At 43.2% G+C, this 16234-nt stretch overlaps 1 protein-coding gene across 4 annotated transcripts in view; it reads right to left on the bottom strand.

Moving 5' to 3' along the window:
* The window catches only part of ARHGAP24 (Rho GTPase activating protein 24), a 526629-nt gene that overhangs the window by 62677 nt on the left and 447718 nt on the right, over positions 1 to 16234 (bottom strand). For all 4 annotated transcript variants that reach the window (XM_062198532.1, XM_062198533.1, XM_062198535.1 and 1 more), the window contains one exon: positions 14309 to 14431. In XM_062198532.1, the coding sequence (XP_062054516.1) occupies positions 14309 to 14431 (123 nt within the window). The remainder of the gene's footprint in view (positions 1 to 14308; positions 14432 to 16234) is intronic.

Below are 16234 nucleotides of genomic sequence, written 5' to 3'. Positions count from 1 at the left end.
CTGGTCAGGCAGACAGTTCACGTAAGGCCACTCTCATGCCCAGGCAGGCTTCCCGCTCCCTGACAGAGCTGTCCGTGGGGCTTCTGGCAGATGATGGCATGTCATGCTTACTTCCCTTGGGAGACAATGATGGTGTCACAAAGCATCAGAAAGGACGTGACTTTTCTCTGGCCTGAGATGGTAAATCACACAGGTGAATTTATTATGCCTGTGGGAGGCTGTTCCAACTGGTGCAAGCGAGGGAGAAATGTAGACACCTTTCTTTACAGGTGATTTATTGGCCCAACTGTAGAGGAAGCCTGTCCAGTTAGTGAGTGTGATCAAATAAATGGGAAGGGTCTTTAAAAAGTTCCTGGGAAAAGCACATTATGAAAGGCACGGATTTCAAAATTATTTTGCACCAATATAAAATTACCTTTTAGTTACATTTTCCATGAACTTAAATTATTTTTAATTTATTTTCAGATTATTTGAAAAGCAGTGAGAGACAAAGACAGAGATCTTCCATCTACTGGTTCATTTCTCAGCTGCTTGCAACAGCCAGGTCAGGGGCAGGTGAAAGCCAGGATCCTGGAACCCAATCTATGTTTCCCATGTGGGTGGTAGGGACTCAAATACTTCAGTCCTAATCTGCTACCTTCCAGGATGCACATAGGCAGGAAGCTAGAATTGGAAGTGGAGAAAGCACTGGTACCAGGCACACCAATATGGGATGCGGGCCTCCCAAGGAGCATCTTAAACTGCCATGCCAATGGCCTGCCCATCCGTGAACTTCTAAAAGTACCCATGAATATTCAAATTCCAACCTTCCTAAACCGCAAAGAAAGAAATACAAAGCCAAACCTTCTAGGACTCCATGTGCTCTGTAATCAGTTAGCCTCTTTGCACCTGCATGCCCAGTTAAGGATAACTGATTCTATTTACCCACTGTACTAACCAATGCAATTTGACTTTTGATCTGACATTCTGCTTAAATGCCTTTTTCTAGTTACCAACAAATTGCTGATGGTCAAATTTATTTTTTGTCTTATGGTTCCTTCCCTGTGAAATGATCAGTCTCATTCTTCTCCCTGGTGCTTCCAGGTTACAAGAATCTTACCTTTCAGCATGCCCTCTTTTTTGATTATCCTACCTAGTGCATCCTTTTGTGAGTTTGATGGCCAGTGGGTTCTGTCCTCAACCCATTTTTCACCTTATTTTATACAGTTCCTCTGCTGAATTCCATTTAATCTCAATGCATATCAATTACTCCCAGACTTACATCTCTATATAGTCTACTGTTCTAGTCTCTCACATTGGACTTCTTAGGGCCCACTGGATTCTTCAACTTGGATATCTCAAAACCTTCTCAAACTTAAATTTGTAAAACTTGTCAAGTCACATTACCTTTAAAACCTGCTCTACTAATGTAGTCCTGATTGTGGTTATCAAGTGGGTAGCCCCTACTCAAGGCATGATGAATAGCACAACAGAAGCCACAGGATGTTTTATATCACCTTCTCTTAGTCTCTCTCTCTCTCTCTCTCTCTCTCTCTCTCTCTTTCACTCTGCAATGACTTACATTCCTCAGAAGGAAGATATCACTTTGATGCTACATTCCCAAATCACTGATGAGGTCAGATCGTGCCATTCTTGGGCTTAAATCTTCCAATGAAGCCCACTGGCCTTTCTCTGCAGCCAAATTCCTATTGATGAAATGAAGCTCCCACAACTCTTATCAACCATCCAATCAACAAACGTTCAGGTAGCATGTGTTGTGTGCCACACACTGTGCCATATCCGCTCTTGTTTCTCACTACCGATATGTTGTCAAACCATACTTAACTATTTGTTGTTTCCTAAATATGATGTGACTTATGTCTTCCTGCTCCTTTTAGAGGGGAGGTCTTGCTTTCAAGAATTAGCCTAGAACAATTTTATCCCATGAGATTTAGCTCACATCATCTCTGGTTAAGTCTTCACTGAAATTGTCTCAACTCCCTCCACACCCAACCCCAAGAGTTGATATATTTCTTCTTTGATTCCTTAACACATTTATATAGATACCTGTGTACACTGAACTAGTTCTTCTTACAATTATTATAGTTGTAATTTTACATTTATTATGATTATAAATAATACTGGAAGCCAGCAACATACTATCAATCTATTCTAAAAGCTTTAAAAAAGTATTGGTAAATTTTTCAAGGTTCCACAGACATACTGCATGAATTGGGACTGGCCCCAGGGCTAAAGGAATCTGAAGTTCATACAGGTTGAATGAACCCCTTATCTGAAATTCTTGGGGGCAAAATTATTTATTTTGGATTTTTTTTTCAGATTTTGGAATATTTGCTTACATGATAATGAAATATCTTGGGGTTGCAACACAAGTCTAAACAAGAAACTTATTTGCATTTCTTTTTTTTTTCTTTTTTTTTTAACTTTTATTTAATGAATATAAATTTCCAGTGTACAGCTTATGGATTACAATGGCTTCCCCCCCCCCATAACTTCCCTCCCACCCGCAACCCTCCCCTCTCCCGCTCCCTCTCCCCTTCCATTTGCATCAAGATTCATTTTCAATTCTCTTTATATACAGAAGATCAATTTAGTATAAAGATTTCAACAGTTTGCACCCACATAGAAACACAAAGTGAAACATACTGTTTGAGTACTAGTTATAGCATTAAATCACAATGTACAGCACATTAAGGACAGAGATCCCACATGAGGAGCAAGTGCACAGTGGCTCCTGTTGTTGACCCAACAAATTGACACTCTAGTTTATGGCGCCAGTAACCATCCTAGGCTGTCGTCATGAGTTGCCAAGGCTATGGAAGCCTTCCAAGTTTGCCGACTCTGATCATATTTAGACAAGGTCATAAAAGACAGAGTGAGGATATATGTGTTTCACATGTCTTCTTGTGAAGGTAATCTTACACAGTGTTGATAACTGTGCATGAAGCAAAGTTTCATGTGTGGAATTTTCTGCTAGAGCATCATGTTGGTACCCCCAAATTCTGGATTTTGGAACATTTTGGATTTGGGATTTGCAGATTAGGGATACTGCATTTGCACTTCATTCAACCACAGTAAAGTCTCTCTATATAGTGGAACTTAATATAAAGATCGCTGAGGCATGACTGCTTCATAAACATCTGTGGAATAAACGCATACATGGAAACAAGCTACTTTACCTCCCGAAGTATAGAAAAAGTATGAAGAATTTCAGTGCAAGTGATCTTCATCAATATTTCTCAGGTTGTGACATTACTTTTTACAAAACCCTAAAACCAAGCTTCGGTGATGAAAATTCAGAAGTTAAAAATGTTCTTATTTTTGCCCAACTTCTCTATTGGCTATTTTTCAGAGCTTCCTGTCTCTGCCTATTTATAGATCATAGGCTCAGCTGTTGAGGGAATTTGCTTTACTTTTTTTTTCTGACTTAAACTCTGTTAAGTAAGATAAATCCTATCACCAGGATTGTAAGTCTTTAAATTAGCAATGAACACTCACCCACGTTAAATGGGATAGGTGAAAATAACAGGCATCCATGTTAGTACAGAACTAAGACAGGAAGCCAGGCAAAGCTTCCTTCCGCCTGTCACCAGCTTGCTAAGTGGCTAGATCTACTCCGACTCCATAATAACAAGTGACTGCTTGGTAGAAACTTGACTCTTCATTGTCACAATGGGGAAGAGGAGACAAAACTAAAGGACTGAAAAACTAAGAAAGCGTTGCTAGGTAAGCGTAGTTACCAAGTGTCCCTGGCCTTATTCTAGCAGGGCAGCTATACATACCATTGCATGCAGATTCTGCATTGTACATCTTCTAAATAGCTCCTTTCCTCACTGACATTCACAGACAATGTGCAATGGCTCTTTCTTTTACAAACAGGAGCCATATTCAGAGGTGCCACGTGTACAAAGTAGCAAACTTGGACACAAACACAAGCGTCCAGGATTCTAAAATTCTTCTTTGTTCACTATATTATTTCAATTCAGACGTGTGTTTTCACTCTTTATAGTAAATATATTTTATCTTATTTGTGTTTTACCACCTGACACTTTATCTTTTCATGTTAATGTGATATTGATACATAGAGAACACATTCAGTGTAGTTCATAGATACAAGTCTAAGAATACAATGATACTCCCTCCCTCCCTCTTTTTTTTTTCTTTTCTTCCTTCCTTCTTTCCTTCCTCTCTCTTTTTCTTTTGTTTATTTTTGAAAAACTTTCCAATTTATGTTAAAGACAGACATGTGTTTTCCTAGGCATCTGACCCCTCACAAGCTCACACAGGAGAAAAGCTGATGTCATGTCATGAGTTTAGGTGACTCCTGTTTTTCCAGAAGAACCCATGGTCAACCTTGGGTTCATGAGCACTCGGGCTTCCTACAGAACTCAGGCAGTGCTTATAACAGAGTAGGTAATTACTTAGCTATATTTCTTTATCTCTAAGCAGTCTGAATTCACAGATTCAAGACAACCTGTTTTGCATGCCTTTTCATAACATCCCTAACATAACATGCCCCAGCATCCCTTGGCAGAAGTCCCATATAATTTTGATACATAAGTCAATCAGTGACTCGTTTATAAGCAGTCTAGCATTATGTGGATTTGGAAGTAGCATTCTTCCGGACAAACTAATTTCCGTGAATACAACATAAACAAAATAAACCACCACTATGAAAACATTCTATTGTAATTCCTTATTGCCAAGCTCTAGCAGGAAAAGAAAGATAGTAATATTAGATCTTATCAGTTTGCAATCAGTATGGAATCTCTGATTGAACAGACCTAGTGCCATTTTTCACTTTGGGAGAAGATGCACATACTTCAACCCTCATGTGTATGTGTGTGTGTGGTATATACCATCAACATGTACAAAACTCTTTAAAATAGATGTGAGGATATGGCAACCAAGTATATAGCAGTGCACATGACACGTAAGAGACAAAAATGGTGAACCAAAAAAGCTTAATGAAGAACGGAAAGACAACAGTGCCTGGAGGAGAAAGCTGATGTGTGGACCACCCAGGGAGGAGAGAGCCTCACAGCAGAGGGAAAGCCAGCACAGAGAGGGGGTGTAGGGCATTGTTTCAGGAGAAACAGTGGAATGGCCTGCAAAACTCAGGGGTGTGCACACGAAGGTGTGGTTGACACTGGCTAGAAGGACTTGACGATGATGCCAAGCAGGACGTGCTCCTGTGACCCACAGGCACATGGCTGGACAGGACTGTGCTAGAAATGGAGACTGGGTAACGCTTCGCAAGACAGCCAGTGTGGCGAAGACAGTGTGAAGAACGTGGGGAATGGACAGAGAGAGGATGGATGCTGTGTTAAGTAGTCACAGCTTAGGTGAAAGCAAGAGACACCCGGGAAGCTACAAAGGCACAAAGAACTGGGGTGACAGAAAAGGAGCTGGAGGTGTATGAAGAAGAAGCAACAGTGCACGGCCACTAGGTGTAGCAAAAGCCAAAGGAGAACTGGTGACTGATTGTCTGGAAAGGGGCAACTTAGGACAAATCAACAATAAGCCAGAGTTTAAAATTTTACTTTGCTATCGGGGTATCACAGCAGTTAAGCAACCCAGCCTGTTTTGGGGAGACCACAGCGTTCAAGACCCACAGTGTGAGGCACTTCGGTAATTACAGCATCGGCGGTGCTCCTGATGTGGGCCTCGTGCAGGTGAAGAGAAACTGGAATTTTAAAATCCACAGGGTAGCAGGAATGCTAGAATCTTATCTCACCAGAACATGACAGCTAACCACAAACCCCAGCCGGAAGGCCCCACGGATACGTCTTAGTTCTCAGATTTTTAAAACCACCGGACAAACATCTTCAGTGCTCTTCATTAGGACTCCCGCAAGGAAAGAGAGTGAAGAGGAGAGCAGAGGACCGAAGCGGTCTGAGGCAGGAGGCCCCGGGGGAGGCGGCTCCTGGCTTGCAGTGGGCGCCCACACACCCTCCCCTCTCCTAAGGGGCTCTCCAAGGCCCCTGGAAACTCAGCGTGTCTCCTCTGCTGTCAGCCCGCCCTTGACAACGGTGAAAAATGTGCTTCAACAGAGGCTCAGGAAAAGCAGCCACGTCCGCATCTCTTGCTTCCCGTCGCTCGCCCCGGCTCCCTACGCTCTCCTCGCTGTTGAGGCTGACCTGCCGCAGGGCCCCTTCTCCCAACACTAGCGCCCAGATTTCGCAGAGCACAAAGGAGCGCCCTGGTTCTTGGAAGCCGGGCGGCGGAGGGAAGTTCATTCTCTGCAGCAGCGCCAAAAAGCTGCCGCAGGGCCCTCGCCTCCCGCGGTGCAGAGCCCCGGGCCACACTGAGCCTTCGCTAGGTGCTCCCAGGCTGGGACGAGCCCGCAGACCCCGGCGAAGGACCCTTCCCGCGGCGGCATGCCGAGCGCGCCTCTCCTCTCCTTTCTGCTTCGGACAGCACGCAGGACCCGCTTGGTGAAGAGATGGTTCATCTCTCAGTCCCTAGGGAGAGGACGCCGCTTTAAAACCAGCTGTCGCCGGCCCCTGGGAGCGGTCCACTGCCGTCCCCCCTGGGCAGGATTCCTGCACACCAGCTGTGCCGGAGGGGAGGCCGGGGACAGGCCTGTCCTCTATCCTCATCAGTTTCTCTATCAATCATGCAATCGTACGGGCTGCACAAACTCCTGATCGAGAGCTAAAACCTAAGGGACACGCATCTCTTTATCACCCTAGTGGATGAGGCAGGAATTTTAGCACCTGGATTCTTTGCTAATAAAACACACGGTGATCGTGCCCAGATGTTAACTATTCACAAGGAAAGCCCGAAGGAGCCAGGGTTTCAACAAGAAATGTTCCTATTATATTTCTTTGTATTTGTTTAAATTTTGTTTTCTTCCCCGATTTTTTTGTTGTTGTTGTTGTTGTTTAGTCAGAAGGGATCGTAAATTAATAGGTGGCAGATCAAAGAGAAAAGGGAATGACTCTAAGATGTCATGCAACTCAGCTCCTGGCTACATTATCAGCTTACTGGGTGGGACATTACCGTTAATCACCTAGGTCCTATTCAAACGCCCGTTCCATGGTTCCATGTAATTATTCTTAGTTTAAAGCAAAGGGTAATTTTACAGTATGTTGATACATTTTACCTATGCTGCACTCTGTATGTCCCCCCAAAACAAACCAATCCAGAAATGTCTCGGGTTCTTTTCCTGATCATAAATTGCCATATTTTTCCTCCCCCAGTTCCTAATGGTTCATGTGTTTGGCCTCCCCCAATGCCACCTTGTAAATACATCTGGAGAGTCACCCTGATTCTGATGTGAATCAGTACAGGTGAAAGCCTCCTGCAAAGGGGTCAACACAGATAATTTTGCATATTTTCTCAGCAGTGAAGGTGAGGCAAGCTCAGGCAGCCAGAAGGAAAGGTGAAGAGATGTGAACACAAAACAGGGATTTGCCGAGGACCTAACTCCAGGGGTCACCACACGGTTGCTTGTTTTGGGTTTGGGAAGGGTCCAAGACAGCTCCGGCCCCTACGGCCCCTCCTCTGTGGACAGAGGGTCAGCCCAGCTGGTTTAGTCTCCCATCACTCAAGGTGATCCCTATAGGACCACTGTTCCTTAAGCCCCACCTACCCAGCCCGTTCACACGCAGTGAGAAACAGATCAATACAGACCTTGAAAAATTAGTACAGGCAAGCAAAGGCACATACGAATTGCTCTTTTGCAGTTCTAAGCTCTAGGTTTCCAAACTTGCATTTTATCTGAACAGAAACTGACCTTAAAACATCAGCGAGAATACATACACACGAGAATAAATGCAGATATAGAGGACATCAACACAGCATTTACCTACCTTTCCGAAAACTAAAACACCGTTTGATTCTTCTGTATGTAGTTTTAGGGATGAAAGGAGTTGACGCTAAGGCACCTGAGGGGCGTGCCCCAGAATTTCTATCTTCAGGCATCATACAAGCCCCAGGTTCTGAGCCAGCTTCACGTTTCCTTAAAACCTGCCTCTGTGCGAAGCCCCACGGCCACTCCTTCTCATGCTTGCTTATTAGTTAAGTTTGAAGTGCCGATTTCTATAACTCGAAGGTTTTCATCATCCAAGTGCAGGTTTAGGGGTAAGTTACTACTTCTCATTTACTTTTTTTTTTTTCCCCAAAAAACCCACAATTTCCTTATCGTGTGCCCACTCCAGGGAGTTTTTAAGGTATTTTACTTTAAGTTTCTGCAGAATGTCACAGGAAAAGTACTGCAGCAAGCAAGCTACACTTCCCATTCAGGCAGCAGGCAATGGCTTTACCACTGTTATTATTATTATTGTCAAGTACTATCTTCCCAGCTGGCCTGAGATTCCTTTGGGAAGGTCAGCAAATAGCCCCGCGACAAGGGGAAAGCCCTATAACAACAGAAAGGCCCCTGAGGAATACTTCAGGACTGTCCTTGCTGGTTTCTTTCATCTGAGCAAAAGGGGAGGAAAGGAATGGCCCCTTCTCCAGAAAGCCTCTCTCTGTGCCTGACGGATTCCTCTCAAAGGACTCCCCTGTGCCCTTTACAGCACCCCTCGTCCTTTGATGCTCCCTGCATGCCTTTTCCCTTCTGTCTTCACACTCCTGAGGGAATCACCGTGTCAGAGGAGTCCGGTGCCCGATCTGGGAGGCTGCTTGGATCCGCGGGGGAGGTGGCGCTGCGGGGAGCTTCTCCACCCCCTCCACTCGCTCCTCTCCCCTTTTCTCAATGAGAGCTGGGCGCGAGCTGGCAGGGCTGCAGCTGTCTCGTCACCATGGCTGTGGCTGCGGCTGCCTCCAGTGCCCGCCGGTCACATGCAGCAGGTGCAGTCACAACAATATGAGGGGAGGGGGAGAGTGCCATGCTGCAGTGCGAACCCCTTTCTTCTTTTTGACTTTGCTTTGACCTTCCGGCTCCTGTCTGTGCAGCACCTTTACAGCTGGCTGGCACAGCCCCTCCAGAAGTCACACAGCCCCAAACCACCTCTGAGGGGGTCCATTTTTGCCCCCCTCATACCTGCATTTATTATCTTCCTGTACATGGCTTGCATTTTTGGAAACTCTTTGCAATTGAATCTACTTTTGAATATTGACTTCATGTGTATGGCATTAAAACATATGTACACGTATTTGTTCTAAATGGATACGTATACCTGTTTGTGAGCATAAAAGAGAAAACTATTTTAAATCCGGTAGCAGAGTCTGCAGGTAAAACAAATCAACTCATGTGTGTGTGTGTGTGTGTGTATTTTCTATATATGCAGATTTCCCCAATGGTGGTTTGTAAAGCGATTCTGTTTTCAACATTCTCCTATGCTCTCACATGCTCCCTCTCGACACCCCTTCCTCCAGCTCCCGTGCCCACCGCCCTCCTGAGACCTGCTCACTGAACAATTTACTCCCTGGGTTAATCATTCATCCACCTGGCTGTTCCATGAACAGACTTGGAATGCTAGTGTTTTAACCCCAACTGACCCCCACAGCCTGTACCTTCCTTCCCAGCCATTCACTGGAGCTTTACAGAACTATTAGGGGTGATAAAAAGGTATTCTCATTAAAAACATCTGTACCCTGACTCACATGCCCAGATAGGTAATATTCTGCCATTGAAAGGAGCATTATTAGTTATTTCTGCCCCATGGTCCAAATGTCTTTTCTACCTTCTGTCTCAAAGCATGCTGCTAGGAAAATACAGGATCACCGTGACAGCTAACTCAGCACCACCGAGACAGAGGGCTTGCTGCCCTGAGCAGGACTTCAGCCAACTGAAACCTTCACCCAACACAGCATGGGTATGGAGGGATCACTGGCAGCACAGGATTTTTGGAGCTGGCAATGAAAAGTGATTTTGTCCAATTTTCTTCTTTCACAAGGGAGAAAGAGAAGCACAAGGAAGCGAAAGCATATATCCAGGATCACACAGCTGCTCTGCTTGTGAGGCAAGACCACAGTGCCTTGGAGTTAACCCTTGTCTGCCCACAGGTCCCTTAGTCATGATAACCTTATTCACAAGGAGGATTTGCACTGCCTTGCTGGGTCTCTGAGGAGGCAGAAAGATGCAGGAGTCATCTGATTTTGTTGGGGGCTCAAGTGAGGCTCAGCACTCAGATCTAATGAATGATTCATGAATTCTCACTCTCCTGGAGCCCAGCTAGGCACTTCCACTATACTGACTCACAGACAATGGAAAAGAAACAAAGAGAGGTGGAGAAGAGAAGAAAAACTTTTCCAAGAGCAGCTAAATCAGTGTTTCAATCTTCCAATTTTTGGGCTTCACTTTTCAGCAGAAACCCATGACTCTGGGTTAGCAATGATAACTCAGAATTGACTGTTTGGGGGTGGCACTGAGCATTTAGCACTCCGTTGAGGTACTTAGACTCAATACCAAATTGGTCTGTGAGTTAAAAGGAAGTCTGTGTTTCACACTTCTATTGGTTCCTTTCTGCCACCTGAATTTTTTTTTTAAATTTTGATTGACAATTATATATACATGTTAGGAGTGAATATCTGTTATAACTTGGCTTTATTTAATAAAAAGAAAAGGCCTATAACTACACAGGCCTACATTTTATGATTTTCACAAGACAGTTTTAACAATTTTCAGCAACCTCCTCCAGCATTTCCTATAATGCAATCATATATCCATTACTGTAATGGCAAAGAGGAAATGTTTTGCATATAATACAACCCAAACAAAGATAAACTTAAGTGATTTATGGAAAACATTAAGTTACTAAAAACATAAGATATGAAACTGCCACAGTGAAGTAATAGATACATTTAAAATTTAAATTGGATATTGTAATGGATAAATCATGGTGATGTGTGGTAACCTTCTCTTCCAAATGCCACTGATCCCATCTAATCATTGTTTTGCTGTTGTTGTTGTTGTTTTTTTTTTTTTTTTGACAGGCAGAGTGGACAGTGACAGAGAGAGACAGAGAGAAAGGTCTTCCTTTTGCCATTGGTTCACCCTCCAATGGCCACCATGGCTGGCGCAATGTGGCTGGCGCACTGTGCTGATCCGAAGGCAGGAGCCAGGTGCTTCCCCTGGTCTCCCACGGGGTGCAGGGCCCAAGCACTTGGGCTATCCTCCACTGCACTCCCGGGCCACAGCAGAGAGCTGGACTGGAAGAGGAGCAACTGGACTAGAACCCGGTGCCCATATGGGATGCCAGTGCTGCAGGTGGAGGATTAACTAAGTGAGCCACAGCACCAGCCCCATGCTTTCACTTTTCATTGCATCCTTGATGTTGTCAGTTCAGATATTTTTGAAGGATACATGAAGTGATATAATTCTAATTATCATACTTTCAAAACTCCTATTTTTCATGTGCTGAAGAACATGCCATCAATTAGACATGGGATTGTAATTGTGGGGTTTTTACTACCACAGTAGAAGTAGTAGATCACCCTACTGTGTTTTAAAGCACAAGGAAGACATGGGTTTCTTCCCAGTTCTGCTACTCACCCACCCTGGGTCATAATTACATAATACATAAAAGGTGGGGTTGAACTGAAATACTGGTTTTAAAGTATTCTGCACAAGTAGAAAGTTTTTTTTTTTCAATGAAATATTAACATTAAATATAATCTTAGTATATAAGAAAATTAAAAGGGTTTTTAATCATACAAATTAATTGCTTAAATAAAATTTTTGACATTTCTTTACATTTCAATAAATTAGCATAGAATTAATTAACATAATGTGAACACTGGAAACCCAAGATTATGAGTGACAGTCCCAAACTCATATTAGTGTCAACATTCAGTTTGGTTCTGTGTTCTGTATTGATTCTAGAACCTTCTGACATTCAGAGGAATCACAAGGGATCTCTTGTAAATTCAATGAAAACTTGAAAGGCTTGTCTTGCATTCTCATCACAATCTCTAATTAAGAAGAGCAGAGAAAATTTATTCTTGAGAGCATTGTTTTTATTATGAATACTCTAGGCTAAAATACATCTTAGTTAGTTTGAATCAAATATTTGTAAAACTCCTGAAGTACGTCCCAAAACACAGAGTCTATAAACTAATCCAGGACTACAGCCTTGATAGACAGCTCTCGCTCAGGCCCCCGCGAATTATTTCTCAGAATTCTGGGTTGATGGGACTGCCTGTGACCACTTATTTGGAAATGCTCACTGGATCTCCTTTGTAAGAGGAGAAAACGGAGAACGTGGGACACGATGGAAAAATCCCTCAACACAACAGAACGCGGGACACGATGGAAAAATCCCTCAACACAACCACGTGCTTCTGCAGAGATTAAGGATTCTTGTGATTTCATGCAGCCGCAGCTATCTTGTGACAGAGGGGGAAGGAGGTTGTTCAGAAGCAACAGGAACTTGGACAAGACACAACCCCGGGGTCCCCCCAATCCTTGGCCCTGGAGGGTACCTGTCAGTTTGGCCTACTTAAATACATGTGTCTTGCTTCTATCATGAGAAATCCTCAGCCGGGCCTCTGGGGTGGGGATTTCAGCCTGCAGGTCTTTTCAAATGTCTCCCACATTCATGTGCCACCATAGGTATGATAGGGTGGTCACACATGATGTCATTCAAGCTAGGGCACAGTGAGAGTGAAAGGTAGAGCTATTAACACTTTGCCCAGGAGGCCAGGTGTAAACCAGACTGCTTCCAGGCCAGCCAGGAGCCAAGGTCACTCTGGTTAGGACACCCCCTCTCCCAACAGAAGGTACTGCTGCAAAGCAGGTGATTTGTGGATAGTTATTATTAAACTCATAAACTATTCAACATGTTGCCAATGAATCTTTACTATTTTAAATATAATCTAATTTTTCAACTTTTTAAACTAAGCATTGAAAGATTGTTTTAAAATGTAGAATGATCAATAAGTCTAACCAGAGGAAAAACATTGACTTTCTGAATTCTGGATGCTGACAATACACAAAAGAGAATATAACATAAATATGGGGGCACAGCAGGTTAAGACACTGCTTACAATGCTGGCATCCCATATTGGATTGCCAGTTCGAGTCTTGGTTGTTCTACTTCCAATCCAGCTTCCTGATAATGTAGTACCCAGAAAGGCAGAAGATGATGACCCAAGTACTTGGTCCCCTGCCACCCATGTGAGAGACCAGGGTGGAGTTCCCAGCTTCTGGCTTTGGCCTGGCCCCAGCCTGGCTATTGGGGCTATTTGGGGAGTGAACCAGTGGAGAGAAGTTATCTTTCTCTCTGTCTCTCAAATAAATAAATTTTTAAAAATAAATAAATATAGGAATTCTGATTCCCTTAATGAATGTGTTTTATTTTTTTAAAAAAGATTTATTTATTCATTTGAAAGGCAGAGATACAGAGAGAGAAGGAGAGAGGTCTTTCATCTCTTGGTTCACTTCTCAAATGGCTGCAGTGGTGGGGCTGGGCCAGGCTGAAGTAAGGAGCCAGGAGCTTCTTACAGGTCTCCCCTGGGGGTACAGGGATCCAAGCACTTGGGCCATCTTCTGATGCTTTCCCAGGCACATTAGCAGGGAGCTGGATCAGAAGTGGAGCAGCCAGAACTGGAACCAGGGCCCATATGGATCCTGGCACCACAGGTGGCGGTTTTACCCTCTACACACCACAACATTAGCCCCATGAATTTGATTTAATACAATTTATTTTTAACTACATCAACATAAAAGAATTATGCTTTACATTCTTGGAAGTACATGTTGTTTGTACATAAATATTTTTGTATCTTCTTTTTTTATTCCATTTACTGTACATTTTTTTCTTCAAATGATTTTTCTGTTTCCATCATTTCACTTTATATCGCTTGATAGACTAAGAACATATCTTTATCTTTCTTTCCTCATTGTAGTTCTGTGCATAGCACATTTAAGTTTATTTTATATATGCTGTATTCTCAACATTATATTAAGATTAAAAAAAAAAAAACCTTATTACTACCAAATTTACAAACACCTGCTCCAAACTTTATTTTTTTTAATAGCAATAATCATCAGATTCTTATCCCAACTTCTACCATTCCTCTTTGTTAACACAGAGCAGTTAGGGGCTGGGATTGCTTCCAAATCTAATAGCCCCCAATATTTGTTTCATATCTAGAATGCTTCTGTAACTGCTCATTGTTGGTAAAATGGAAAAAATTCAAAACTAAAATAAAGATAGTATCCACTTTAAAATTCAAAATATTCATGGAAAAAAAGGTTAGCTATTAATGCTGTGTGATCTAAAGTCTCTAGGAGTACCGAAACATCTAACAATAATGCTGAGCAGTTTGCTGTTTGTTCTAACACGGCTTCAAGAGATGATAGTAACATCAGCTGTGCAAAGGGGTAGACAGGCTTGATTTAAGATGTACTCACCTCCTCCAAAAGGGCCCCATATCACTCGGCGAATGGACTTCACCCAGTCTTCCATATCATTCTGGGTGCTCGCCATGAGGAGGTAGCTCTCATGATTCGCTGTCATCCGATCCCGGTCGCCTCCTGTGGAATTGAACACAGAAACACTCAGCCGACAGCTCATCTGAACATTGTTCGCCATCAGCCTGCTAGGAACCCTTGTGATACACACAGGGCTGGTACAACCATCACGTGTATACCAAAAGCGGGGGAAAGAAAAACCTACTTAAGAAGGAAGAGCTCTTCTGTTTCTAGGAGAAAGCTGGAGAGCAAATGTCACTCCCCAAACAAAGCCCCGGTTTTTTGTCCTAGCAACCACCCATAGGCCTGCATTAACTCATAATCCAATCTATTCACACGGAGCTGCTGAATAGGGAGAAATAGCAAAAACAAAAATGAAGGATGGAGAAGGTGGAAAAGTGGTGCTCAGAGCCTGGATTGTCCAGCTGATGCAAGTGCTGGACGCTCTGAGCACAGCCTGGGACTCCCAGAGCGAGCAGCACCGCAGGACATCGTGCTTGTACAGCTGAGGGGATAGGAAAGGGTTAAGAGTCACACACAACAAGATGGACCCGAGGTTGTCCTCCAAGGCTCTGGTCTGGAAGAGAAGCCTCACCCCCAGGTCGATCAAGGAGGGCAAAGAGGAGAGAGGGAAGAAGACAGAGGCCTGGCCAGCCACAATGGCCAAATCAGCTTCCTGAAGACCTTCACACCCGAGAGTGAGATACAGGAAAACCTCCTAGTGCCTTCTGGGAAAGATGGGTGGCTTCTCTGCCATTTCCCCTCAAAGAAACAAAGGACAAGAGATACACTTAAAAACCATTCTAATCTCTAAGATCAACTCTGAAGTGCTGGACTTCCAAAGCATGTAACCTAATTTCTTGGAAATTTTTTACAGCACATTTAAGTATCCCTGGTGACTTACATGTTTCCATTTACAAAGCAGGGGCAGTCGTATCTGACTGGGAAACAGGTCTTGAGACATGGCTTCCCATATGCTTTCTTTTTCATGGTTCATGGAATATTTCTGAGGACAAATATCATGGATTGTACTGCCTCACTCTCTTTGAAATTCATTAGTGTTGCTCATAGAAGGAATAAGCAAAGAAATTGAATAGTAAGTATTTAACCAAACTCTGTTAATATGTTAATATTATACCGACTTCTGAGGTACTCAAATATCTACCAACATTTAATTTTTGCTAAGCGTTGTAAACTTGCAGCCTTGGGTTGCATTAATTAATATCCAAATGTTTTCTTTGGCTGAGATATTGCCATCTGTCTCTTTGCTCCTAAGTCAATCTGAATACTGTTAAGAGGGCTTACAGGCTGCAATCTATACAAGGCACCACTCTTCAATCTTTCATGTCCAGCTCGGTTCACACACAGCTCTGAAAGCCACAGACATGTGAGTCTGTGCCTCCGAATGCTAAATGAATGCCCTAGGTGGAGGACAACTACTCCAGAATTGATGCAAATGGTGAAAGGTCAGATAAATGCACTACCTTGAAGCCAGCTAGTGGAGCAGCTGGTGTTTTAGATGTTAACATGAGGGCATGTCAGTTTGAGAGTAAATAGAATTAAAAGATTATTTATTTTTGTGCAAAATCTTTTGAAACTCATGCAGAAATTTTTCTCATCTTATGCATTTTCCATGAACTTCTTGATGATCTCTTATACAACTGCATAGGGGAAGGGGCGGGACCAAGGGACCATATCAAATAGGTTTTCCAATGTTTACAAATCTCCCCAATCATCAAAATGAGCCTTATCCCATTGCACAGAACATCTCATATTTAGAGTAACAATGATGACTTTAAACCTTGGGAGCCACCTCGGGTCAATCACCACTAAGCAATTTGTCTCTGAAAACACACGGCTTCAGGA

Source organism: Lepus europaeus, chromosome 8 (assembly GCF_033115175.1).
Source record: "Lepus europaeus isolate LE1 chromosome 8, mLepTim1.pri, whole genome shotgun sequence".
NCBI lineage: Eukaryota > Metazoa > Chordata > Mammalia > Lagomorpha > Leporidae > Lepus > Lepus europaeus.
This window is presented reverse-complemented; position numbering and strand designations above follow the sequence as displayed.